Below are 27,697 nucleotides of genomic sequence, written 5' to 3' on the forward strand. Positions count from 1 at the left end.
TATTTATTGGGTTATTTTGAATGCACCGTTTATTTACGTGTTGCTAACCGTTTTAGAGAACCTCCGAGGCCATGACTAGGGCTTTATCATGGGCGGTAGCAAAATAGTACCATTCAGCAAAAACCCCAAAACCTGCTTTATTATTATTATTATTATAGTTTATTATTGACACTTTACCATAATTTGGCAAATCTCATTTATGGGTTAAAAGATTGATCATATTAAATCAATTTTTATATTGTGAGCTAGCTCCATTTGATTAAAAGATGATTTTGGTCAAGGTACATTTTATTTAAAAAAAATCCTTTATACGTGAGGACAGCAGCCGTATTGTGTTCCAAGAATCCAAGAATGACAGAAGAAAAAAAACACTGTTGTTCGGACGATGTCGAAATCATCGCAACAAAATTTGGGGAATTAGCCGCTTTGCAGCAGATCAAACTTTGTGATTTTCTTACATTTTTCAGTTTTATACTTTACAGAAATCCTTTTCCTACTGTGATCGTCCTTCACTAGAGTACAACAAATCAACAAATTTTATTCATTTTAATTCATATTTGTAACTCAATAATGTATCGTGCACTTATTGTTCAGTGTTACTAACAAGATTAATTGCATTTTGCATCGGAATCCAATTCTGCCCTTTACAGTGTGTCGTTATTGCTCTGTCCTGTGGGTTAGCACAGAAATTCACTTCATTCATTGTTTTTAACAGATAAACATTCGCGATTAAACTCCAGTTTCCTACAGTGTTATACAGTTAATTTTTGCCCAATTTGATAAAGATTATTTATGATGAAATATTATTTCAATAAATGACCAGGTAGCAGTTATTGATCAGCCCGCCTGTGTGCTTCTAGCAGATGCGGTGAATGAAGCTGATGTAGGTTATCTCGAAAACACAAAACTTTAAAATTCGATATCTCTGGAACGAAACATATTCATTTTTGTCGATAAGTGATTCTTATGTAAAATTGGCCGGGGAACACGATGGTGAGGTCAAATAAAAAAATAAGTTGGGGTGTTTTGAGATACGGCCGTTTAAAGTTTTCAATTGCGCAATACAGGTAGAGAAAATAAATTAATCTAAATTTTGATCACGGAAATGGATTCTACGTCCAATTTTCTTCAAAATTGAGTCTAAGACCGACCCTCTAAGATTTGTGGTTCCTGAGTTATCGTCGTTTCAAACTAGGAGGTTTGGTCAAAAATCGTCAAAAAGTCGATTTTTTGGGGAGGTACAAAAATGGAGGGGGTGGTCCGATTTGGATGAAATTCGGGATTCTTGCATGTTTTGATAGTATCAACAGCCCTGCCAAATTTGAGCAGGATCGGAGAGGGTAATTTTCAAATGCTGTTCCGCTTCAGATGGAATGACCCATGCCTTCTTTGGAAAATTTCAATGGTGTCCTCATAAAATCATTTTGAGACACCAGTATTTTATACAAAACAAAAAACTCAAATCGACAGCAGTGACAAAAAAAACGATTTGTTTAAAATCTTTTTTTGAAAATAAACTTTAAATCATTTTAATTTAATGATAACTTCTACAAAGTTTATTCAAAACTTCAATTTCGCAGCGAACTCCACCCCGGTATGTTTGCAAACATTGGCACAAGCCCAGCTTGATTGCCGGGAAATGAGCAAACATAAATTATGATTTTGTCTCCACTCTGCGGCTGTTGGGGCTCCATGGGTGCGTCGAGGCGTGTACGTCGACCAGGTTGGTTGGTTTCGCCCATGATTCTGGCTGAGAGAAAGAAGGAGAAGCGCAGGGGTTGGCAAGGTGTGAGCTATATTTGTAGGACCCCCTCCCCTGGCTGAATGGAGCACTGAAGTTTTTCTATTAATAAGAAATAAGGCTAAACTCTCCTGGTCGACGATGGGACGACGCCTGGAAGATTCGGTGATGGGAGTTTTGGACAGAGTTTGCCATTTTTTTTTTTGTTGGTGTCTGATGCTCTGTTTTTGCCTGGATGAACCGGAAAATGTTAATGTATTTTGCCGGAGAATTATGGAAGTTTAATGTTCTTTAGGATGGGTGCCCAATCGGGGGTAATTTATCTGCTTCTTTTGTGTTGGTTATTATCGTAGAAACTTGCATGATAGCATTGTTTGGTTAATTGAGGTCATTAGCCGTGGAACTTTTGCTGGTGGCAGAGACATTGAAGGACATTTAATGTTACGATGAAGATTATTGGGGTGTGTTGTGTCCTGGTGGACATTTTTTTTAAACCTAAGAAAACCTAAAAAAATACCTTTATTTAGTTTTCTGCATTTTAAGGGACTTGATGTTGACTTCCAAATAAATAATTCCATGAACTCTGAACGACGAAGGTTGGAGAAATGCGGAGAAAATTTGCGTTTTGCAAATCATCAAAAGCCGCAGGAATTTCGCCCTGACGCACCCCTCTCTTGAATTGTTTGATCCCTAACCGTGGAAGGAAACAGAGATGATCCCCTTTTAACCCTTGCACAGACCACAGCACCCGCATCCTGATTCCTGACTTGCGGTTGGGTTTTAAAAATTAAAGCCATTCCGGGCAAGATAACAGTACAATGATGCCGCAAAATGCCTTTCCACGTGACTTGAGTTTCATTTTTTCGAAGAACGGCGATTTTTTGGGTTTAGATTTTGTTTACAAATGTTTTAAGAGAAATAAGTAAAAAATACTTTAGGATTAACATAACAACTCAAATAAATTATCATTCCGAGAAATTTTTGCATCATTCTAGGCTTAGTGATTTTTCACGCCCGATAATAGCAAATTTCACGGGGACCTCAAATTCAAAACACCAAATTTCACGCTAATTTCGCGGAACGTGAAAAATGTTAAAATAACTCTGAAAATCTTAGGTTTAAATCACAGAAACTACTCTTTAAGCTTCATTATACATTATTCTTTACTAAACTAAAATAATATTCACTAAATTTGAACGTGACTCAAAAAAATCTCCCAATTTTAAAAAAAAGTTTTCAACTAGTTTATGGCTCTTTATATAATTTGAAACAAAATGTAGGGCATGCGTAACAATTCTTATTTATTGAACTGCTTTTTTAATATTCGACGAATAAAGCTAAAAAGTTTTTGCTGATTTTCTTCTGTTTTATTAGTTTACATTTTTTGAATTTCATATCAAAGCAAGATTTGACAATCTTGTCCCGCCAAAATGAATAAAATTGTTTGAATTTTCTGCGACATTTAACCTATTCAAAATAATTTTTAAGGTATTTATCTCATTTCAAAAAGTTAATTTGAAATCAATAGGCAAAAATACAGAATACAGAATAAGAACAGAAAACAAAAAAGGTGGATTTTTTAACTTTCACGGGAATCATCCACCCAAATAATCAAATAACGTTAAAATTAAAACGGACTGCGAAAAAATCTGAAATGTTTTTCCAGGGCTGCGGTGTCGGGTCATGTTTCAAACGACTCCGTCTCCGACTCCGACTCCAGCTTTCTGAGATAAGCCGACTCCGACTCCAACTCCGGCCTACAAACTCTAGCCGACTCCGACTCCGACTCCGACTCCAGCTTTCAACAAATGGTTAGCTCCGACTCCGACTCCGACTCCACATATTTTAAAAAATTTCAAAAGTTAGTTGACTATTATTTTGAAAACATTGTTGAATAGGATTACTTAAATACTCTCTAATTGTTATGTTTTTCTCAAGGAAAATAAGTTCGAATCACAAAAGTAAAAAAAAACTTTCCAGGTAACAAGTTTTAAACGTAATTGAAACAGAAATCAAAAAATATCTACAGTTTTTAAGGGATTTTAGAAGATCAATTCAGAAGTATGGACCAAAATTTTGCCGACGATTTATGATTTTTAAAAAATAGCGATTTTTGTACAAAAATAAATCACGTATTTAAAATTTTTCGACCTCATTTTTCGAATACAATCGAATTTGTAATCGAAAAGTACTTTACAATTTTGTTTATTAAGTGTACCGTTTTAAAAATATAGTATTCAAAGTTAAATATTGTCCGAAAAAATCAGTTTTTTTTAATTTTCGAAAAAAGTGTCCATGATTGTTCATTCTTGAAAATATCTTTATCGAAAAGTTCAGAAAATTTCCTACTATTTCGTCTAAGAAGCTTTGACCACTTGTTGCTGAGATACAGCGGATAAAAGAAACAGGAATTTTTTTTTTTTAAGTCTAACCCAATCAACCCTCCATTTTCTAATGGCTATATATAAGCAGTCCGATTTTCAATATTGAAAAATGAAACATTCGTGAAATTTTCCGATCTCTTCGGAATTTTTTTTAAATGAATACTAACATTTTAATAGGGCCAAACATTCAATATTTTTAGAAATGGACAATCATGGACACTATTTTAAAAATTAAAAAAAAAACGGATTTTTCGGCAAAATTTTGCTTTTTATGGATATATTTTTAAAACGGTGTACTTACTCAAAAAATGTGTAAAATACTTTTCGAAGGCAAATTCGATTTTACATCAATAATTAGGTCAGAAAATGTTAAGTACAAGTTTTCAATTTTTACATAAAACACTATTTAAAAAAAATCATGACTCGTCGGCAAAGTTTTTGTCCATACATCAGTATGGCTTGATGCAGGGTTTTGTCCCCTAAAAAAAACAAAAAAAAAACTCAAAAATTTAAAAATTTTGATTTTCTGAAATTTATTTTTTGTAAATAAAACGTAATTAAAAAATCACCAAATGTTTTGTCCGTGTACCTGTTTTTTAATAGTTTTCTACAATATCTACAACTTTGCCGAAGACACCAAAACAAATAAAAAAAAATCTTGAAAAGTTAAGTTACAGATTTTCGAATATTTACGTACCATTTTTATATGAACTTCTGCCAAAATTGTATTGAGATAACTATGAGTGAATCATTGACACAAAATGGCTTCTTGTGGGAAGGCCCCCATAAATAGCAAAAAAAAAAAACAAAAAATAAAAAAGGTTGAAATCGGCCGATTTCATAGAGAATTGCTCATCTGATAAATCTATTTAAAAAAAAGAAAAAAATGGCAACGCAATGCATGCGACTTTAAAAAACAATTAAAAAATAAGAAGTTTTATGAATTAACCTGCATTATAACAAATACTAAACAATAAAAAAAAGATAATTTTTGTTGAATTTTAGATAACTCCGACTCCGACTCCGGGTTATCAGGAATTTTCGGCTCCGACTCCGACTCCAGCTCGTAAAATTTAGCCGACTCCGACTCCGGCTCCGACTCCAGCTGTTCGAGTTTTGACGACTCCGACTCCGACTCCGACTCCAGGTCCCCAAAAAGACCCGACTCCACCGACTCCGGCTCCGACTCCGACTCCGACTCCACAGCCCTGTGTTTTTCAAATGTGATTTCAAAGATAAAAAAATACTCTTTATTTTATTTTGAGTAAAACAAATCTTGAATCTTTTAATTTCTTTTGAAATTATTTTTCTGCTATTCATAACTTGTTTTGATTTGGTCCTTTTAGGTGCTGTGGATTTCTGAAAAACTGAAAAATCTGAATAATTCTTCAAATGGTTCAAACTTAGCATATGGGTTATTCTCTACCAACTCACACGAAATGGGGAAAAGTTGCCCCGACCCCGCTTCGATTTGCGTTAAACTTTGTCCTAAGGGGTAACTTTGGTCCCTGATCACGAATCCCATTTTCCGTTACTAAACTGTAAAAATTTTTGAAACATGTCATTTTATGGGAAAATTAATGTACTTTTCGAATTTACATTGACCCAGAAAGGTATTTTTTTCATTTAGAACAAAAATTTTCATTTTAAAATTTCGTGTCTTTTCTAACTTTGCAGGGTTATTTTTTAGAGTGTAACACACAGCACACACAGCATATCCCATCCCAACACACCCATATCAATTGAAATTACATAAATAACCTCTGTGGTAGAAATATTTATTAAGAACTCATTTGAAAAAAAAAAATATTGCTGAAAATTGATAAATTTCAAGAATTTTACAACATCCGCGAAATCGTCAAAATTCAATAACCCTATATTAGTAATTGAACAAGGGTATCCACTTGCTTTGTTCTACTCTAGTTCTTATGATTATTTTCATTCCTATTTAAGTTTTATAAAATATTTTGAAAAAAATTGTTGAGGTTTCACACCAACATAAAATTTCACGGGATTTCGCGGAAAAAGCCAAATTTCGCGAAATTTCACTAACCCTTATCATTACCCAAATATTGATAACAGAGAAACTAAAATAGATATTACACTCAACCCCCGGTGGTTGGTCACTTTTTCGTTTGACACTTTTTTAGTTTGTACCCCGCTGGTTTGACGAAGTCAAACTAAAAAGTGATGAACTGTCACTTTTTACACGGCGCTCACGCACACTATCAAAACAAACGTTTGGAGTGTGTGTGAACTCCGTGTAAAAGGGGTGTCAAACTAAAAAGTGACCCCGTTCGTTTGACAACAGTTGGTGTCAAACCACCGGGGTTTGAGTGTAAACCGTTTTTTTTCTATTGCTATACTTTTTAAACTCTTCGTTTAGGGTGCCTAGCAGTCTGGAAAGTTCAAACTTAAATTCAATTAAAGTCTTCACTTCCTCACCTACAAAAAGTGACCTTAATCACAATTATCGTAAAATGACACTACGCCGCAAATCATTCCTAGATCAGATCAACATCTGGCAGGACACGGCCTCGTTCGCAGCCGGGCCAAAAGCTGTTGCTTCCCGGAAACGGGTCCAAATTGGAAATCGTAATTAATTAGAGCGGCCGCCTGCTTTCACAGGAAACGGAAAATTAATGAATCCGTGACTTCAATCGATGCGAATAAAATTATCCAAAGGGCGCACAAGTTGCTTAATTTGGATTTCAAATAATGTCTATAAGACCTGACGTTTGACGTTTTTATCCCTTGCGCGATGATCTCGTTTTTAATGAAGCAAAAAACAGTTATTATTGCGAATAATCCTCCCCACCCTCCCTTTCGGGAGGTTGTCACGAGCAACACGAAAAGTTAATCCCTCGAAATTGGCACCGGGCTTGGCGGGGTGCCATCAAACGTCAACTCCCCAGAAATCCACTCAAATCTCCAAAGCTTTGTGTCGCAAGCTCTGCCCCACCCCTCGCAGCATGGGAGGCAGACCCAAAGCTTTCTCCTTCGTCATCGGGTGCAATTTGGTGGTGTTGTCACACTCGCACACACACACACACAAACGCGAACAAACACCACAATAATCATTTTGGGCTTTTATCCTTGCTCGTCGTCGTCGTCATCGTCGTGATGGCCAAGGTTAAATTTCGTCATCAACCCCCGTTTGCAACTCTTCCTCAAGTTAGTACAGGTGTACCAAGTCTGCGTTCTTTGAAATTTTACCCCACTTTACCCTTTTTCTTCGTTTTCTCTGCGATCGAACACCCCCCACTGAGACAATTCTAAACAATTTCGCATTTTTCTTTTATGTTTTTGCTAGGCTCGATTTTATCAGCACTCTTCGTATTTATCCACCTTGGTAAGCCTCGTTGAACTCATGACAACCAATTGAAATTTTATAACAACATGCATATTAAAAGTTATTCGCGTAAATCTAGAGATTTTTTCCCTACACGGAAAGGGATTTTCTCATAAAAGATTACTGATGCTGAGCTTTCCCTACCTTTCCCCTCAACTTGTTTCGAGGAAAGACCGAAGGGAATGAAACTCCAAGGTTCTCCAGCAAGAAGTATAGGGTTAGGGAGGAGAAGGCTGCTGGGACATGTTTGATGTAGTGTAAGTAAATTAAATTTGCTTTCTTCCTTGGCTGACTCGAAGCCTGCTGCGATGGCTACTGGTTGCGCCGTCACGTGATGTGTGTTTGTGCGTTTCCTCCGTGATTGTGTTTGTTGGGAAGAAAATGACATTTTTATTAAAATTTGGTCGTGAATTTTGCGGGTTGGTTTGATTTAGGGGATGTTACGGTTGGTTTTGCTTTTTTTTGTTTTTAATGATGCATTGAAGTATAAAAAGTACATAAAAAGTCTTCTTCCATATGTTTTACCTTTACTTGGTGACGTCATTGGTTTGTCCATATAATTTTCCATACAAAAATGATATAAGGGTAATTCTCCGCCAAGTCACACAGCAGTTGCCCCGACCCCTCTTCGATTTGCGTGAAACTTTGTCCTTAGAGGTAACTTTTGTCCCTGATCACGAATCCGAGGTCCGTTTTTTGATATCTTTGCTCCTGGTGGCAGAACAGTGGTTCGCAAAGCGGCCTCAATTTAGAACTGTCAAAGCGGAACCAATAAGTCACGCATGAGCTTGAAAATAGCTTTCTACTTTTGGTACGTTCGTTTGATGGCTAGTTCCACACTGAGTGCCGCACTCAGAGCTGTCAAAGTGTTTGTTTGAAGAAACTCGCGCTAGTTCCGCACGAGTTTCGCCGCCATCTTGGAACTGAAACTCTAGTGCCGCACTCGATATTTTTTCAGTTTCATGCGAGTTCCACGCACACTGAAAAATGACGTTCGATTGAACCAAAACTGGCACCGACGAGTGCGGCACTCAGTGCCGCACCGGCTGTTCAAACGAACGTACCATTTGTTTATGTTTACAGCTGTAGTGCAGTTGTATTAGTGAGAAGCAGTGGGAAGCTTTCGAAAATTACGTTACGCATTTTGTCTTTTCAGCACCCAGCTTGTGACGAGATAGGAATTTGGTGCCAAAGGGACTTTTATGTAAAATTGGAAGCCCAACGTTCTTAAAATTCCGAAAAAAAAAACCGATTTAATCCCACCAGGGGTGAGATAAAGCCTTTCTTACTAAAGAATATGAGCAACTCTCTACGAAATCGGCCAATTTCGACCATTTTTATTTTTTGTATTTTTTTATTTGACTCAAACTTTGTGGGGGCCTTTCCTAAAACCAAAGAAGCTATTTTGTGCCACCCTCTGGCACCACTGTAAATGGCTAGAACGTTTGACAGTCGCCAAAACCTCGAAGAGCCCACGTAGTAGTATTAGTGAAGAGCCCACGTTGTTTATTGTGGGCTCTTAACTAATACTGTTGCGTGGGCTCTGTGAGTGTAGAAGCATTGGTGTTTGTTTACACCAAATCTTCAAGAAACATCACTTTTTGTGTGTGCAAATCTGTTACGCAAGTTGATTGCTCCGGCAGAAGTCTCAGCGCGTGGTCGTGTTTTTTTCGCGGTGTGTTTGGCGCGTTTTTCACGGCGATTCCGAGGCGTGTGCGAGCGGACAAGCCCGTTCCGGTGGTCAGAGAGGCCACAATCTGGTCGTCGTGGACACGGCGGCGGTGCAGCGGCGGAGAAGGAACGAGTTCCCGTATCCGAGCAGCAGCAGCAGGAGGAGTCAGCAGCAGCGGCTGCGGAGGCAGCTGAGGCGAGAGACGGTCGTTGACCGGTGGAATCGGCCCCGGAGAGTCGACTGCGGTCGGCGGACCAGTTTTCGGCCAGGCCAGGTCGGAGACAACCCCCGTTGTTTACGTGGCTGGCAGCAGGCAGCACAACAACAACAACAACAAGCGCGCGCAAACGAGCTTCCCGCGCATCCCGCTGCGGGCGGCAGCCAGTGCGGCCAGTTCGGCGGTGAGTGCGAAAGGCGAGTTTTTTGTTAGCGTTTAGTTTTTTTTTTTTCTCATAGTTTTTTTTTTCTCATAGTTTTTTTTTTTTTGGTTAGTTTTTTTTTTCTTTCTCCTTTTTTACTTTTGCGATTAGTTTCATCACTTTCATTTTCGTTTAGTTTATCGCGTTTCTTCGCAAACATGGATCCGACCGAGTCGGACCATGAGGAATTCGACTCCGATTCAACCCTTGAGGGTGACGAGGACGTGGAAATGGCGGACTCCGTTTTGGGAGTTCCTTCAAACACCACCAACAGGGACCTCTTCCTGAAGGATAAGGATGCTGGCAGTAAAGGGGGATCCTCGGACGGGTCTAAGAGGACGAAGCGAAAGCGTTCTAAATCAGATCCGAATCCGGTTCCCCCTCAACCACCGATTCCTCCCTTGACTCCAAACCCGATTCCTCCCTTGACTCCAGACCCGATTCCTCCCTTGACTCCAGAACCGATTCCTCCCAATCCAGATCCAATTCCTCCTAAAACACCGGTGCCGAATCCGGATCCAAATCCCCCTCCGCCCCTGAATCCTCATTCTCAAAAACCGATTTCTCGTCCTCGTCAGTATCAAGAGGGATCGCAAACGGAATGGGTGGTCTTCTTCCGGCCCAAACAGAAGCCGTTAAACTTTGTACAGATCACCAAGGATTTGCAGAAGCACTATCCTGGGGTGGTCGAATGTACCAAGCTGAACAAGAGCAAGCTCCGCGTGATCGTGAACTCCGCGGTGCAAGCGAATCAGATCGTAACTGATCTGCGGTTCAGCATTGAGTACCGTGTTTGGATTCCGGCCCACAAAGTCGAGATCGACGGCGTGGTGACCGATGACAGTCTGTCGCTTGTCGACCTCTCAAGGGCGGTGGGACGCTTCAAGAACCCTAAACTTCCAGCTGTGGAGGTACTCGAGTGCCGGCAACTGGGCAACGTCACCACCGAGGGTGGCCAGAAGAAGTTCATTCCTTCTGCCTCGTTCCGGGTGACTTTTGCAGGGTCAGCTCTGCCGGACTACATTGAGCTGTACAAGCTTCGGCTTCCAGTTCGATTGTACGTTCCGCGAGTGATGAGCTGCGAAAACTGCCAGCAGTTGGGACACACCAAGACCTACTGCAGCAACAAGAGCAAGTGCTCAAAGTGCGCCGGCCCCCACAAGGACGTGGATTGCCAAAAGCAGGCTGAAAAATGCCTGCTTTGTGGCGGGGAACCGCACAAAACTCGACAGTGCCCAAAGTACAAGGAGCGCGAGGACAAGATGAAGCGATCCTTGAGGGAACGCTCCAAGAAGTCCTTTGCGGAAATCCTTAGTAAGGTGACCCACTCCAATCGCTTCGCTCCTTTGGCGGATGAAGATTCGGGGGACGAAGATTCCGATGTGGAGGTCCTCTTCCAGAGAGACGAGGAAAGTGACTCTTCCGGACCAAACCCGAAGCGCAACAAGGCTTCCAAGTCCAGGAAAGCCACTGGCGGCAAGGGTAAGGAAAGTGACTCGTTGAACTTCGAGGAGGATTTTCCTTTCGGTCCGTCGGGTAAGCCCGCTCCGAAGCCGGCACCGAAGCCGACACCGAAGCCGGCACCGATTCCTCTCAAGCCGCTGAAGCCCGTTCCCAAGCTGCCAAAGATCCCCCTAAAAACGGTTCCTCAACCGAATCCGATCACCGATGCCTTCAAAGGAGTCCTTCCTTTTTCCACAATCGTGGAATGGCTGTGCTCTTTTGTGAGTGAACCGACGCGTTTAATCATAAAGCGGTTTGAGCCTCTCGCTAGACACATCGGGAAACAGCTTGCTAGCACGATGCCCCTCTTGTCGTTCATTTCCTTTGATGGGTAATACACCAAAAACGAAAAACGGCATCTCCTTTCTACAATGGAATTGTAGAAGTTTAACCCCCAAGTTAAACGATTTTCAACAATTCGCATTCGAACGGGACTGTGATGTGTTTGCGCTGAGCGAAACGTTTCTTATCGGAGATGAGACGCCAGCTTTCCGGGGGTACAACATCATCACAGAGAGCAGGGCAGGGCCAAATAGAGGTGGAGGCGTACTGATTGGGGTCAGGAAATGCCACACTTTTAGAAAGGTCACGCTCCCGAAGCTAGGAGGAATCGAAGCAGTCGCAGTACAGGCCAGCATCAGAGGACTGGACATTTGCATTGTGTCCGTCTACGTTCCTCCACAGGTGTCGTTAACTCGACAAAAGTTGTGGGGTATGCTTGAGCTGTTGCAGGCACCGCGACTGGTTCTGGGTGACTTTAATCTTCACAGCACCGAGTGGGGAAGTCACAAGACAGACCCTCAAGCATATCTGATTCATGAACTGTGCGACGACTTCCAGATGACCCTCCTAAACAGGGACAAGCAAGTTACGCGCATTGCAACACCACCGACGCCAACTTCGTCCGGTACGAAGGCGAGTGCCATCGACTTGTCGCTCTGTTCCAACAGTCTGGCAGTTCTTTGTGACTGGAACGTGCTTCAAGATCCTCGTGGCAGTGATCATTTGCCGATCGCTATTCTGGTTAGCCATGGCCCACAGCAATCGACAACGGTGGAGATGCCTTACGATCTGACGCGAAATATCGACTGGAAACAGTACGCGGAGGCAGTCTCCATTGGAGTTGAGTTGCGAGCAGGGTTGGCACCGCTTGAAGAATATGCGTTTTTGGCTAATTTGATCTATGACAGTGCGATACAAGCTCAGACGAAACCCGTCCCGGGACCGTACATCCGAACGCGACCTCCACTTCCCTGGTGGGACAAGGAGTGTACCGATCTCTCGGCGGCCAGGTCTGTAGCTTATGTGGACTTCTGCAAGTGTGGAATCCGAGCGAACTTCCAAAAGTACAGAGCTCTTGATCGCAGGTACAGTAATACTCTGAAGCGGAAGAAGCGAATGTACTGGCGGGAGTTCGTTGAAGGACTACCAGCAGATACGTCCATGAGCACTCTGTGGCGCGTTGCGAGGGCCATGCGTAGAGGTTCCGTTCCGAACGAGAGTGTGGAAAAATCGGACAAGTGGATATTGGATTTCGCCAAGAAGGTGTGCCCGGACTCGGTGCCGACACAACCATCATTCGACGTTGTTGATGGGAGCGATTCTAATCCTCCCTTCTCGATGGTAGAGCTCTCCATAGCACTATTGACGGGCAACAACACTGCTCCTGGTCCGGACAAGATCAAGTTCAGCTTGCTGAAGAATCTTCCGGACGTCGCCAAGCAGCGTCTGTTGAATCTGTTCAACACGCTCGTGGAGCAGAACGTAATTCCACACGAATGGCGACAGGTCCGGGTGGTTGCCATTCAAAAGCCCGGTAAGCCGGCGTCCGATCACAACTCGTATCGTCCAATCAGCTTGCTGTCGTGTCTACGCAAGTTGCTGGAGAAGATGATCCTCGACCGCCTCGAACCATGGATGGAACGAGAGCACTTGCTGTCAGACACGCAGTATGGCTTCCGGAGAGGCAAGGGAACAAGCGACTGTCTAGCCTTGCTGGCCACAGGAATCGACATAGCCCGTGGTAAAAAACAGCAAATGGCTTCTGTCTTTCTAGACATCAAGGGTGCATTCGATTCAGTCTCCATCGAGGTGTTGGGAGTAAAGCTGCGGCGGAGCGGTCTCAATCCGACGATGTGCAACTTCCTCATCAACCTGTTGTCAGAAAAACACATGCACTTTGTGCAAGGTGATCTGGCAATCACCCGGATAAGTTACATGGGTTTGGCACAAGGCTCACGCCTTAGCCCATCCATGTATAACTTCTACGTCAGCGATATCGATGATTGCTTGACCGGAGACTGCACCCTTATACAGTACGCAGATGACGCAGTGGTCTCAATCGCTGCCAAGAAAGAAGTCGATCTGCTAGAACCCTTGCAAGAAACCCTGAACAACTTGGCCCATTGGGCAGTTGGAAAGGGTATTGAATTCTCTCCGGAGAAGACGGAACTGGTCGTTTTTACGGGGAAGCATGAACCGCCGCAGCTCAATCTTTCTCTCTCGGGAAAGACTATCGAGCAGTCGGACCACTTCATGTACATGGGTACCATCTTTGATCAGAAGGGAACATGGGGGAAGCACATTAACTACCTGAAGCAAAAGTGCCTGCAAAGAACTAATTTTCTGCGCAGCGTCTCTGGCAACCGGTGGGGTGCTCATCCTTCTGACCTGCTTCGACTGTACAAGACAACGATACTCTCGGTGCTGGAATATGGCAGTTTCTGCTTCCAAATAGCTGCAAAATCACGCTTGTTGGTTCTCCAGCGGATACAGTACCGAAGTCTTCGCATTGTCTTGGGATGCATGCATTCAACTCACAACATGACCCTCGAGGTCTTGGCGGGAGTGTTGCCTCTGCGAACTCGTTACTACGAACTGTCTTACCGGTTCCTGATCCGGTGTGATTACAGGAATAAACTGGTAATTGACAACTTTGAAACGTTGCTGAACCTTCACGTTGAGTCTCGGCGCATGCTTCTATATTATGACTTTATGTCATCGTGGGAGTGGAGCCCGAGCACAACGGTACAGCGCACGCCTCCGTTAACCAGCAGCACCCTGATTGGCTTCGACACTTCCATGAAAGCCGATACTCGCGGTATCCCAAACCATCTTCTGCGGGGGGTTGTACCGTCGATCTTCGCATCAAAGTACAACCATGTTCCTCCAAACAACAGATTCTTCACCGATGGCTCCAAGCTCGACGGCTGTACGGGCTTCGGTGTTTATCATGAATCTTATCAGCTGTTCTTTAAGCTGAAGGACCCGAGTTCGGTTTACGTCGCAGAGTTAGCCGCGGTTTACTGCGCACTGCGAATCATCGAGACCATGCCACCTGACCACTACTTCATCTTCACCGATAGCTTTAGCTCTGTTGAGGCTATCCGGTCTCTGAAGCCGACCAGGGAGTCTACGTTTTTCCTCACGGAAATACGCAAGACTTTAAACAACCTGGCGGCTCAGTCCTTCAGCATCACGGTGGTGTGGGTCCGCGCTCATTGCTCGATTCCGGGTAATGAAAAAGCGGACTTGCTCGCCAAGAAGGGTGCTGAGAGTGGAGACATTTTTGAAAGGCCAATTAGCCTACAAGAATGTTACGGTTTTCCGAGGCAGCGTGCGCTTCTGGATTGGCAAAAACAATGGGACGACGACACCAAGGGACGTTGGATGTATTCCATACGACCTAAGGTGCAAAGAAAAGCCTGGTTCAAGGGGATGGACTTGACGCGTGGATTCATCAGAACGATGTCCCGCCTTATGTCGAACCATTACTCGTCCAAGGCTCATCTTTATCGTATCAACATGAGTGATACGAACCTTTGCGACTGTGGGCAGGGTTATCAGGACATCGACCATCTCGTATGGGCGTGTCCAGATCACCATGTTCACAGAATTAAGTTAAAAGATACCCTCAGGGCCCGAGGAAGACCACCAGAAATCCCGATGCGAGACGCGTTATCTCAACTAGACCTGGATGTTCTCTATCCGATCTATCAGTTCCTCTTAGATTCCAAAATATCCATTTAGTTTTTCTTCAGTTAGTTTTCCTTCAGTTAGTTTTCCTTCAGTTAGTATAACTCGCCTTCACACAAAGCCGTCGTTTCTGGTTTGCACCGGAAGCAAAGCAAGAACGCCCCAGCAGCTGGACACCGAGTTGCGGCTGAGGACAAAACGCAAAGGCCAGAAGAGCCAACCAAGACCCCTACACAATCCCCCTTCCCTTCCTACGCCTTGTCTTTAACATCAATCCCTTCCCTACTAACCCCGAGTAGGCCGCGGGTAATCGGCTCCCCTCCCACTAACATTTACACACAAGATCCTCTGTAATTATTAAGTCAAATGTAATTACAAAAGCCGACTCGGTCCTAACCAGGTCCCAGTACCGAAAAGGACCTAATAAAAATAATTTTATGAAAAAAAAAAAAAAAAAAAAAAAATCTGTTACGAAAAAAGATGAGAACTGTTGCTTCCGATTGGCCGGGAAGATTACCCGAGTAGTACTGGACCGGGGACTGGGCAAGTCCCGCTGTTGATCCTTCCGAACAACTCGCTGCAATCTCCGGCAGGGAGTAACCGACCAAGTGCAGAAACATCCGTGATTCCGGTGATTGTGGTGGAGCTGGTCTTTTCGAGCATCCTTCTGCGAGGAATGGCCCACTTCCGCTGTCTACTCGCACAGAGAATCGAAGGAATCGCGCGCTTGTGTAGAATCCTACCTTTTGTGGACTCACAAGAAGTTCATCGCGAAGCGGTTCGAACAAATCTGAACTTCAAACTTGCAAAACCGTCTTTATCGCCACTTCGCGGGGCATTTATCCATAGTCTCTGGCGGATAGGGTCCTTCAGGAACTTGTGTTTGAAAATCCGTCCCGTGTCGTTATTTTTTCATGGAAATCATTTCAACAAAAGCTTAGAAAGCTCTCATTGGAATCCAATGAACCCTGTTAAATAAACTTACGAAATCAAGACAAAATGAAGCCTACTTAAAGGCGATTTAAGGAGCACATGGTAAACAAATTGTTTGTAGCCGGATGAATGTCCTATGTCACAAAAGTTGTTGTATAAACATTGAACAGTTATGCAAAAACGGATAGGGCAAAAGAAACCGAAAAGCTACGATATCTGACATGTTGTAGGAAACATCGGTAGACAAGCTACTACAAAACGAGTATAAGTCGAACCACAAAATATATGCGTCAGCATTCTCGCATGAAGAATGGCAAAAAAAAAGAATTTTCCCATTCTTGAAAGATTTGCTCAGCTGAATAATTCCATACGACGGCAATGTTTTCTATCGATGCGGTGAACTTATTCGAGTGATTTATATGGATTTATATCAATGATCTAGTCAATGACATATTTGAAAACTTATTTAATCTTATTAAAACTCAAAACACTTACAGGAAATTTAAATCACTGATTATTTAACAGTATCTTTTCATTCAACAGTACTAATTTGACAGAGCTGTTAATTTTGAAAACAATTGGCATTATTTCATTCTTTTTTTTTAAAGAAAAAAAAGGTCGTCTGTTTGCAGAAATGCCATCATGCTATTATTGCCACGCAAACAAAGAACAAATTCCATGATTATATCACCCAAATAACACCCATCAGCAAACGGTTGTTACATCAACATGACCACGGATGGCACGTGCAAACATTTAGTGCGCACAAATGGTGATTATTTACAAAACAAATCCCTCCCCCTTCCCCTTGCCTTATTTACGAACTAGAAACGATGACAGTGTGATTGATCTATCAGATTTCAGTTATTCCACAATAAATCCACCTTTCGACACCCACAGTTATTACGCGGGGGTGGATCAGTTTACATTGAGCAACAGGTCTATCTAGAGGGGTGATTCATGAATATATTGGATGCTTATTCGATAATTACATTTGCTGGACTTTACAGATAAAAATAAATATCATAAAATTACGGGATTACTCTTTCGAACGGACGAAATTGATCATGAATTCACAAATAAGCAATTATTTCTGTTTGCCGTACCGCATTACATTAATTATTCCAGTGCACCGAAAATAAACCTTACCTCGCTGGGAAAGAGGAGAAAAAACTGCAGAGAATATTTGCAAATGCAATCCCACTTTCTGTCGAGAAGAACAATCGTTGCAGCTTTCCTCGTACTGCACTCATTCAATCGCAGCCATTTTCAACCCCTTTTTTCCTCTCGTTATGCACAAGGGGAGTGTATAAATAAATGAATGAAGCTTGAGCAAAAAAAAAATATAATGACCGCACCGCACCGCCATTCACCATGCAATGGCAAACAATGAAAAATCATTTTCTCACCCACTTGGGCGGGGGGAGGACCCAAACCACCCACCCACCCACAACACTCATTATGTTCATCATTTTCCCGGCAACATATCCGCTGTGGTGGCGGTGGTGCACAACATAATGCAGAACAAAACGGAAAATGAGTGCAATGCACGGAGAGAAAAAAACAGCTCATTTGTGCGCCAGGATTTCCCTCGGTGTAGCAAACCGTCCTCAGCAGGGGGTCCAGCAATTCCCCGGACACAGTTGATACAATTGTGTGCTGTGTGCTGCTGCTGCACTAATTAAATTTTCACGCTCGAGCTGTTGAATTTTAATTACGAACCTTCAGCGAAAAAGTCTCTCTGGGTTCGTTCGATGACAGAAACAGAGTAAAAGCTTGAAAAGGATTACCAAAATTGTCACGAAAATAGAAGCTTTTCGGGGGAGCAGTAGATTCGTATTGGAAATTACTTCTTACGCCAAACATTTTTGTTTGCATTTCCGTCGTGAAACTCCTTACTTTTCCTGTCAATCTCGAATGATGAAGCGGCCTACTTCTCATTTCCAAAAATAACAGTACTGAAATAGTAGTTTGTGCAACAAGTTGCAAAAAGAGGATTTTTTCAGCACGAGTCGTACATAAATACGAAGAGTGCTGAAAAAATCAAGTTTTGCAACGAGTTCCATACAACATTTTTTTGCAATTCCAAAAAAAAACATACACTGAGTGAAATTTTATGTCAAATTTTCATGTATTTTGTCAATAAATCGTTTAAATAAAAAAAAAAATGTTGAAAAGTGTTACTTTTCGAAACAAGTGCTGAAAAGTAGAACTTTTCAGCATTTATTTTGAAAAGTGTTGCTATTCGATTCTGTTATTTTTGGTACAGAAAAGTAGGCTATTTCGTCATTCAAGAATAACAGGAAAAGTAAGTAGTTTCATGACGGAATTACAAAAAATATTTTTTTTTGCAATTCCGTCATGAAACAACTTACTTTTCCTGTCATTCTCGACCAAAAATAACAGAATGGAAAATAATAACTTCCAATACCAGTGTTGAAAAGTTCTACTATTCAACACAAGTATCGAAAAGTGACATTTTTCAATATTGTTTTGTTTCAAACGGTGAGTTTATATATATAAAATTTCATTCAAAAAGCGTTTTTCGGAATTGCAAAAAAAATTGTAAACAGCTCGTTGAAAAATTAGATTTTTTCAGCACTCGTCGTATTTATTCAACTCGGCAAACCTGGTTGTACGACTCGTGCTGCAGAAATCTTCTTTTTGCAACTTGTTGCACAAATTACTATTTCTGCGTCTACATGAGTGATGGAAAGTTCAACTCTTCAGCCCCTTATCCGGAGAGTAATTATTTTTCCATACTGTTTTTAAGTTTGACACTTCCTTTTCGATGCTTCAAAGAAAACTTGTCAATTGATGTGTTTTATGTGTCATTTGCTTATTAAAATGTGTAAAATAAGACAAGAAACAACTTTGATGAAGATTGCAAATCACTAAACATTTTATAAAATAGTTTTGTCTGAGTTTTTTTTCATGTATTTTATAAAATCCTTAATTTTAAATTATATTCTTTATTAAATCTTGATTTTCTCAAGAATTAAATTTCAAATGGCACCTGTCTGCAATGATTTAGCGGACAAAATCGGCATTTTAGCAGGTTTGAGATTGATAAGGGTATTAAGGGTTATTGGATGTTTATAGAATAATAATATAATATTTCCTTAAGTAAGCAAATAATCAGGTGCATGATAGAAAACAATGTTTGACAGTCAAAAATGGACCACAAATTACTGTTGCTAGCTTCAAAAGTCATATGTTTATGAGTAAAAAAAAGATTAAGTTTTACAACATATTTTACTGTTGAAATAGTAGTTTATGCAACAAGTTGCATAAAGAAGATTTTTTCAGCATGAGTCGTACATTTATCCAACGAGGTTCACCGAGTTGGATAAATACGAAGAGTGCTGAAAAAATCAAGTTTTGCAACGAGTTCCATACAACATTTTTTGCAATTCCAAAAAACACACACTGAGTGAAATTTTATTTCAAATTTTCATGTATTTTGTCAATAAATCGTTTAAATCAAAAAAATGTTGAAAAGTGTTACTTTTCGAAACAAGTGCTGAAAAGTTAAACTTTTCAGCACCCATTTGAGTGCTGAAAAGTAGAACTTTTTAGCATTTATTTTGAAAGGTGTTGCTATTCGATTCTGTTATTTTTGGTACTGAAAAGTGGGCTAATTTGTCCTTCAAGAATGACAGGAAAAGTAAGTAGTTTCACGACGGAATTGCAAAAATGCATTTTTGCAATTCCGCTGTGAAACTGTCAACTTTTCCTGCCCTTCTAGATAAATGAAACGGCCTACTTTTCCCTACCAAAAATAATAGAATGGAAAATTAATACCTTTCAATACTAGTGCTGCACTGGAGGATGAATAGAGCGGCTCAAAAGTGGAACCGTTTTGAACTGTAAAAGCGAAACCATTTTACTGTTCACCAGAAGCAGCAAGTATTCTAATCAGACATGCATCGGCACTAAGAGCTCTTCTTAACGGCACTCAACTTGTTCTGGTTGGCATTTAAGTTTTAAGTAACGTTATGCTTGTTGCCAGTTAAAAACGTCTTGTTTTTAGCATGAATAATGTGTAGAAAACATTGGTTCATTGGGAAAACCGCCTTCAGGTATATTTTCATGTGACTGTTCTCATAAGCTCTTAAGAAGAACGTCTCTTTGAGTGCACTTAACGGTTCTTAACCTACATCTCACTTGGTCTATTATATAGACTCCTAGGGTCTTCGGGAGCCTTAAAGATTAGCGTAATAAGTGTGCTCTAAACACTGGCACAACATGCTGGGAATCATCTACGCCAAATGCCAAACAAGTTCTTCTAAAAGAGGAGTTAGAGCGGATGCACGTCTGATTCTAATCGATCATCAGGAAAATCATTGTTAAAAGCAAATGGGCTTTGTTGATTTCCGTTTAATATTTTTATTATATTTTTAACTAACAAACCTTTCTTTCTCCAATGAACCAACTTCTTACAGGCTAGTTCCCTTTCCAGTGCCCATCTGGAGGTCGTCTTCATCAGTTGATTCCGCCCGAATGGTGGGCACCACTCCCTTTTTCATCAACAACATCCCAACATCAACATCCCAATAAAGCATCGCACCTGAGAAGATGAACTCCGCCGGACAACCGAGGTCAGCGAAGAGCTTGGCCAACAAGCGACGCCAGCTCAAGTTAAAGATCCTGCTACTCCAAGACCGACTTTCCACCCTTGAAGAAGACCAACAACTGCCATCCTTGCCAGAGTTCCGGGTGTTCGCGAAGAACATCGAGCGATTCTACGGTGAGTTTGATCGAGTGCTGCGAGAAATTGAGGAGTGCCACAGTTTCGCCGATGAGCGAGACGCCCACGACTTGGAGTGTGCGGCGATTGAGGGGCTACTGCAAGGAGTCAACAACAAGATTGTAGCCCTCAGTCTCGCACTGCTGTCCCAGCCCGTCCAAGCCACTGAACTTCAACAAGCCCAGCCTTTGGCAACCTCGCAGCAGGTTGGTGAAGGTGAGTGTGCCGGTGACGGCGATGTTCCGGAGATAACCGACCCAGCAGCAGCTGATGCTAAGGTATGTGCCCCAATCCAACTCCTCGTGAGCCCATCCAACGCAACCACAGAGCGTGGCGACCCGTTGTGCACGCGGTGCAACGGTTGCCACTTGTGTACCGATTGCGTTGCACCCAGTGAAGTACCGCTCGGTCAGAGTCACGAGACGAACTCTAACTTGAAAGCCTCCCAAAACATGCCAGACAGATCCCTCCAACTGGAGAAACTCTCTGAAATGCATCCGCCCGCCGAACCTGAAGTGGTTCGACACGAAGTCTCGACAAGAGTTCGAGGTGACGTCGACGTGTCCGGCGATTCGGACGTAACCCCTACGCAGCGGTCAGAAGAGCGGATCCACGGTGACGTCGACGTTGGCTGGTGTCAGCCAGTGGAACTTGGTTCACTGCTACCAGCCGACGCAGAACGAGATGACGCCGAATCCGATGACCAGAAAGCTGTTGCAAGGCCGGAGACAGCTGGACTGATCGACGAAGATCCCGGTAATACCACGAACCAGGCAGTGACGAACGAGGAAGCACGCTCACTGCAGCCAGCCGAAGCCGACGAAGTGAACGTCGAGGACCGTTCGCTTCCGAGCAGTGCACAGCCCGTTTGCACAGCACCTGCCGTCCAAGAGGACGCAACCACGAAGCCAAACCACAAGACTGAGACGTACAGCTGCCAGCTGTTCAACGGCAACGTCGCACGATCAACTGACCGTGTCCGCGCAACCAGAAGGTTTGCGGAGAAGCTGCTGCAGTCCGTTGTCTTCACCAGCACAGTAACGAAGCCACGTTTGGTTTGGGATCCGGGCATGCAGCCGATCTGTGCCTCCCACTCAACCACTCAACCAACCAAAGATCACCACCAGATGGCAGCAAGTTCGAGACGAAGCATGCGCATCTGGTCCAAGAGCTTGAACCACCAACGAACTCCAGCGAGACCAGCGGCCGATTCTCTCCTAGCGGGTTTGACTTTAGAAGCCGAGCCTTCAACCCGGGGGGAGAATGTTCGGCCAATGCCGAAGTTTGACCAAGAAAAAGCCAGTTTCGAACCAGTATGCGCAACCCCACCCCTGCACCACTGACAGAACGTCGCTGCCAACTTGACGGAACAACAACAACGGCGCGACGACGAGAGTTCGCGCGCAACGAACACGAAAACCGAACGGAAAGTGCGCGCCAAAGCAAGTCGCACGAAGGATCGCGTAGAAACAACACGTCAACTCTGTAAAATAGAATCGGAATAGAGAAGTTTTTTCTTAGTTTTAGTAAACTTTCACGTGTTTGATTTGTCCGGAAAGGCAGCCTGAAGTCCGCGAGTTTTTACAGTCCGCTCGATCGAAGATACGCCGCAACAATAACATAAAATGTTACTAAACTCTTATGCAAAAATTGATTTTGCAAGAATATTCCATAACACTTTTTGTTATTTTAACAGTATTTGTTATTGAAATGGCATACATTTTGTTATTACCGTCTGCCCGGGAAGCATGTTTTTTTGAATCCATAAAAAGTAAAGAAAAGTTTATTTTAAAGATACCAAGTTAAGTAATTTCTATGAAGGAGAAGTCCAACTAGGATCTGTACTAAGTTGGAGTTGAAAATAAAGATTTGGTTTTATTTCAAATGAGTTTTTAACTTAGGGTGGCCGTCTTACCCCCATCTCCCCCACTGAACACAAAAAAATAAAAATAAAATAAAGTAGTAAAAGGGATATACCATTTCGTCGCTGTCGTACTAACTTGTCGTACGTGCATTTTGGGCCAAATTAAGTTGAGAGCGCCTCACCTTTTGACCTTCACAAATCCCCAAAATTCGATTTCAATCCGGAGATATTCAATAAAAACCGAAAAAAACTCCGTGTATTTTTGTCACTTTTCATATGAAAGAACATTCAACCTTGTCGTGCTATCACACACAGCCTGAAAATTGATGTAAGTGCGACAATTGGCCAATGGGATTTCAGGTCAGAACGCGTTTGTCACAGGGACGAGCTCGACTACCGAAAACATGTTCAACTATAACTCGGGACTCCGGCAACCTAATTCAACTAAACGTCGGGACATTGTACAAAATGATGAACCAAATAAAACACACATTGCGTGATCTCGTTTTTTTTTTAATTCAAGGTCAAACATTAAAACGCTTTTTTCTCGCAACGTCAGTTAGCACGACGGTTTCAGATTGATAGAGATGAAAATATCTATTTTCAAATCAAAATAAGATTCAAGGAATTTCTTAAATATTGAAGCAAAAAAGTAGTACACATTAGTCTTATTATTATTCACTAAATTCTTCTAAAGCGATTAGATTCCTGCCCAAGTTTCACTTAAACGTATTACTCATTATTCACTATAGTTACGGAACGTAACCAGGATTTTCCCTCCCCCGATCACCACCACCACTGTTCCGCTTATTCTCGTCTGAAGTCTGCGTTCCCGAGTTCACTCGCTGCTTCCAGCTTCGCCGCCTCTTGAACAGATTCGACCAATCGTTGGCCACCACAACGGCCGTCCCCGTTCCCAGCAACCCGCCTGCCAGCACGTCCGACCAAAAGTGCTTGTAATCCGCGACGCGACTCAAACAGGTGTACCAACCGAGCGCAATCAGCAAAAACTGCAGAAAGTGCTTGAGCAGTCCCGAACGACCCCAGTTGAGTCGCACCTGCAGGTAGATTGCACAGTAAACCAGCGCGTACATGGCAACACTGGAGTGACCGCTGGGGAATGACAGCGGCAGTTCCGACAGCATGTGGTCGGTGGCGGTTCTGCTGGAACAGGTGAAGTCTTCGATGTAACGACCGTAGTTTAGGGTTTTGTTGAGGCAGCTCGTCCCATCTGGCAACACTGGTTGGCAAACGGCGAAGAAGTGGGGTCGCAGCCTTCCCACGCTGAACTTGCCCACGTTGGTCAGCACGTGGTTGCAGGTCGCCCCAAATCCGAACATTCCAACCGATTTGTACGCCTCAACCACCCAAAATGGGACCTGCCACCGGAAGAACTGCAACGGCTCGGCGACGGTCTTCACCTCCGCGCGGACCCGCTCCGTCACGAAGATCACCGCCAGTGGAATCCCGGTCGCAATCACCCACCAGAGCTGCCAGCTCGCGACGGTAGACTCTCGGAACGGGTACCGCAGCGATTCGTCATCGCAGAAAAACCCACGCCTCGCGGGTTCCGCCACGGCGAGGAAGATCTGCATGAACAGCCCAACGGCACACAGGATGGCCACGTCGATGCCGACGCGCACCAGTATCCGCCGGGAGTCGTTCCGGGTGCCATCGGCTGTGGAGGTCATCATCGCGCGACGTCGTTCAGCAATCGACACCCAAACTTGACGAACGATAAAATTACACTGCGCACTAATTTGCATTTGGCTGGGCGTCGCGCGCTTAGTCATGGCATTGTTTGTATTTACTTGCTGGGAATCGTGTGCTGGGTGAGTGTGTTTCACCCAATTGAACTGCAGTTGGTGAATGGCAATCCCCCGGCAAACCGCTACTGACGACGTGAGTCAAGTGATTAATGCAGGGCAGGCGCGCGCCCGCGAGAACTGTGCAGCTGTGTGTATTTTTGTAAGTTACGTTTGAACGAATCATTGATGGAAGTTGTCGTCCTCAATGTGATTAAATTTTGAACTTAGCAATGCATTTTGAAATAAACTTTCTGAAAAAAAATGTCAAAGAAACGTTTCCTGTACCTGTGGAGATATACAAACATACAGGAACGTATATTTACTGTAGGGGAAAGTGGGGCAAGTGTAACAAGCTAAGAAAATGCTCGTTATAACTCATCAAAAACGTTAAAAAATCTGTCGGATTTTTTTATAATCATCTAATTCCAGGTCTTGACTAAGACTTTGATAGAACTTTTTTTTTTTAAATCCAGTTTTTAATGTAAAAAATTGATTTTTAAAAAATTTGATTTTCCGTACGTTCTACTCAACTAGTGGGGTAAGACGAACAACCCGTTGGGGCAAGAGGAACAATGCATGAAACAACATGTTAATTTGCTTACAATTGAACTTTTATCATATAGATACATCAGATTAGAATGTGTTTGAAACGTTTCTTTCATTTTTAGATCAAATAACAATATTATACTAAAAATTTGAACGTTTTTACGAAAAAAAAATATTACTTCGATGAAAAAAAGGAAATTTTCATAATATCACTATATTTTGCATGGACATTTTTTTTAACAATTGTTAAACTTTTTTCAAGTAATTTTATGTATTTATTTCCCAATAAAATATGTTGTTGCAGCAATTCGTATTTTTTTCCATACTAAAAATCCATATGGCACACTTGCCCCACCTTAACAAGATTTTTTAATAGCTTTCAACAAAAATAACCAAAAGTTAAATCACACTTTATAATAGGTGCAAGTCATTGGTAGGGACACTACTGGTCTAGGAAAAATATGATTTTGATAAAATGTGCCTTAAAACGAACCCTAAGCCTTATTTTGTACTTTCCAAATATTATAAAAAAAAAACAATGGTTTTGAAAAAACTTCATTAAATCTTATGCCCAGTGGCGTTAACGTGGTTTTGGCGGCTATGTGGTAGTAGAATCAGCTAATTGCATTGCTAGCAACAATTCCTCATACTGGAAATAATCAAAATTGTAAAAATTACGGCCGTACGAGCGATTGTTCCTCTTGCCCCATATGGTCGTCTTGCCCCACCTTCCCCTACCTGACAAGCAGAATTAATCAACTGCGTAGTGCGTCCCGGGATTTTGAAAAAAAAAACCGGGAATTCCCGAATCCCGGGAATTTTAAAAAATTTGTCCCGGAATTCCCGAAATCGAAAAAAATGGACTGCACCCAAAGGAAAAATATATCTCAAAATCTGCAACATTGAATTTGCTGCAGAAAATGTCATATTTTATAACAATTTTTGCAGTAAGCCTGTAGATCATTTTTGCCCGCGTGTAAAAATTTCAGCGATCTGCAGTTCTCACCAACACATATAATGCTGGTCCGTCCCCGAGCAACACTCCAGAGAGGAGCATATGTTGGTGCTCTTTCACACACTTTTCATCAAGCGTCCATGGCGCGGTGGTAGCGTGTCGGATCAATAACCAAGAAGTTGGTGGTTCAATCCTCGTTCTGCTGAGTGTTTTTTTTTGTGAAATAAAACCAAAAAGCCGTCGGTAATGTCGATAATTGTCGGTAACGGGCAAAAATGTCATACTCCTATATCGCAAAAAATGCATGAGGACAGATTTCATGCAGATTCTGATATACTTTCATGCCGCCATGCATCACAATCATGCGACTGCCAGTTGGGTGTGGAAATTCAGTTTTGGTTGTGAAAATATAGATGAACTGGTGAATACTTAGTAATCGATAAGAAGTTAAAAGCATTTAAATTTGTATTCGGCATATATAAGCAACAATTTGGATTATTAGGGAAAATTGTTGAAATTTTGGTTTATAGATATTCAGAATACCTAGCGCATAAAATATTTTGTATTTGATTTTATATATTTTTAAAAGACTTATGTTATAGGTATTTACGTATATTTATGATTTTTAATTCAAAAATAATATTTTATTTTATTTTTTTCATCAAACACCAACGTCTTTGCCAATTAAGAACAAATGTAACGAAATAAGACAGCTGTTTAAGCCATTTTTTGCATAATGTTTTGATTCTTTTTAAATGATTTCGGTTAACACATGAACGGAACCTGTTAACAAATTTATTGCTCTAAAATCTCCTGTACCTGTTGGACTGTAGTCCCGGTTTTCCCCAGTTGGCGGTAGTGACTTAAAGATATTTTGTGAAATATGTTTTATATAAAACAAGAAATTTTAAACTTATTTTTAATTTAACACTGACTGGTATCAGTTTATTTGTTGTGGTTTCTTGGTTTTAAGACTTTTTCAAAGAAATATGAGTCATGTCATAAAAAATGAAAGAAATATATTGATAAGACTGTTAAATTTGAATTACATTGGTGATTCAAAATCCAAAGCACAACAAAAAACAAAAAAAAAAACAATTTTTAATTTCTTTCACGTCCTTGTTAAGATTGAAGTATAGATTATCACCAATAAATTGTATTGAGCTAATTTTATGATTTTAAGCTAGAAAAACATAATAAATATAATGAAATCATACAGTATGTAAAAAAGTATTTACATTGACATAAGGTTCGAAAGAGATACTCTCAACTAGAGGAGAGGCGAAATGTTATTCTCAGGGTTTCAATCGAACTGTCAAATTGGGGTTCCAATTGAGCAACAAGACCACACAAGAATAAGGCCAAAAACAACTTTAAATAATTTTGGCCAAGAAACGATATTTGAGTAATTTTCTACCAAAACCGGAAATGAAATTTATTTGTATTTTTTAATTTGGCTCAAATTTTGTGGGGGCATTCCCTATGACCAAAGGTAATGTTGTAGATATTGTTGAAGAATATTCAGAAAAAATAGGTACACGGAAAAAATGTGCCAATTTTTTTAATAACTTTTTTTTCACAAAAACTGAATTTCCCTAAACATGTATTTTTTCGAGATTTTTTGATATGTTTTAGCTGGGTGCTGAAAAGACAGAATGCGTAACGTGATTTTCGAATGCTCCCCACTGCTCCCCACTAATACATCTGCACTACAGCTGTAAACATATACGATGTGGCAGGTTATGTTTAAGCTCAAGCGTGACATATTTTTTGCTGCTGAAATGACTTTTTTCAG

At 41.7% G+C, this 27,697-nt stretch overlaps 3 protein-coding genes across 4 annotated transcripts in view; 1 reads left to right on the plus strand and 2 right to left on the minus strand.

Moving 5' to 3' along the window:
• LOC120431687 (uncharacterized) overlaps positions 1 to 27,697 on the minus strand; it is a 269,709-nt gene that overhangs the window by 149,502 nt on the left and 92,510 nt on the right. The gene's annotated exons all lie outside the window — the stretch shown is intronic.
• LOC120426023 (uncharacterized) lies at positions 20,558 to 22,340 on the plus strand. Its single transcript, XM_039590697.2, has one exon. It carries the CDS (start codon positions 20,558 to 20,560, stop codon positions 22,070 to 22,072), a length of 1,515 nt encoding a protein of 504 aa, XP_039446631.1. The 3' UTR covers positions 22,073 to 22,340.
• On the minus strand, positions 23,247 to 24,401 carry LOC120426026 (putative phosphatidate phosphatase). Its single transcript, XM_039590705.2, has one exon. The coding sequence runs from the start codon at positions 24,384 to 24,386 to the stop codon at positions 23,346 to 23,348; it is 1,041 nt and encodes a 346-aa protein (XP_039446639.1). The 5' UTR covers positions 24,387 to 24,401; the 3' UTR covers positions 23,247 to 23,345.

This window comes from Culex pipiens, chromosome 1, assembly GCF_016801865.2.
Source record: "Culex pipiens pallens isolate TS chromosome 1, TS_CPP_V2, whole genome shotgun sequence".
NCBI lineage: Eukaryota > Metazoa > Arthropoda > Insecta > Diptera > Culicidae > Culex > Culex pipiens.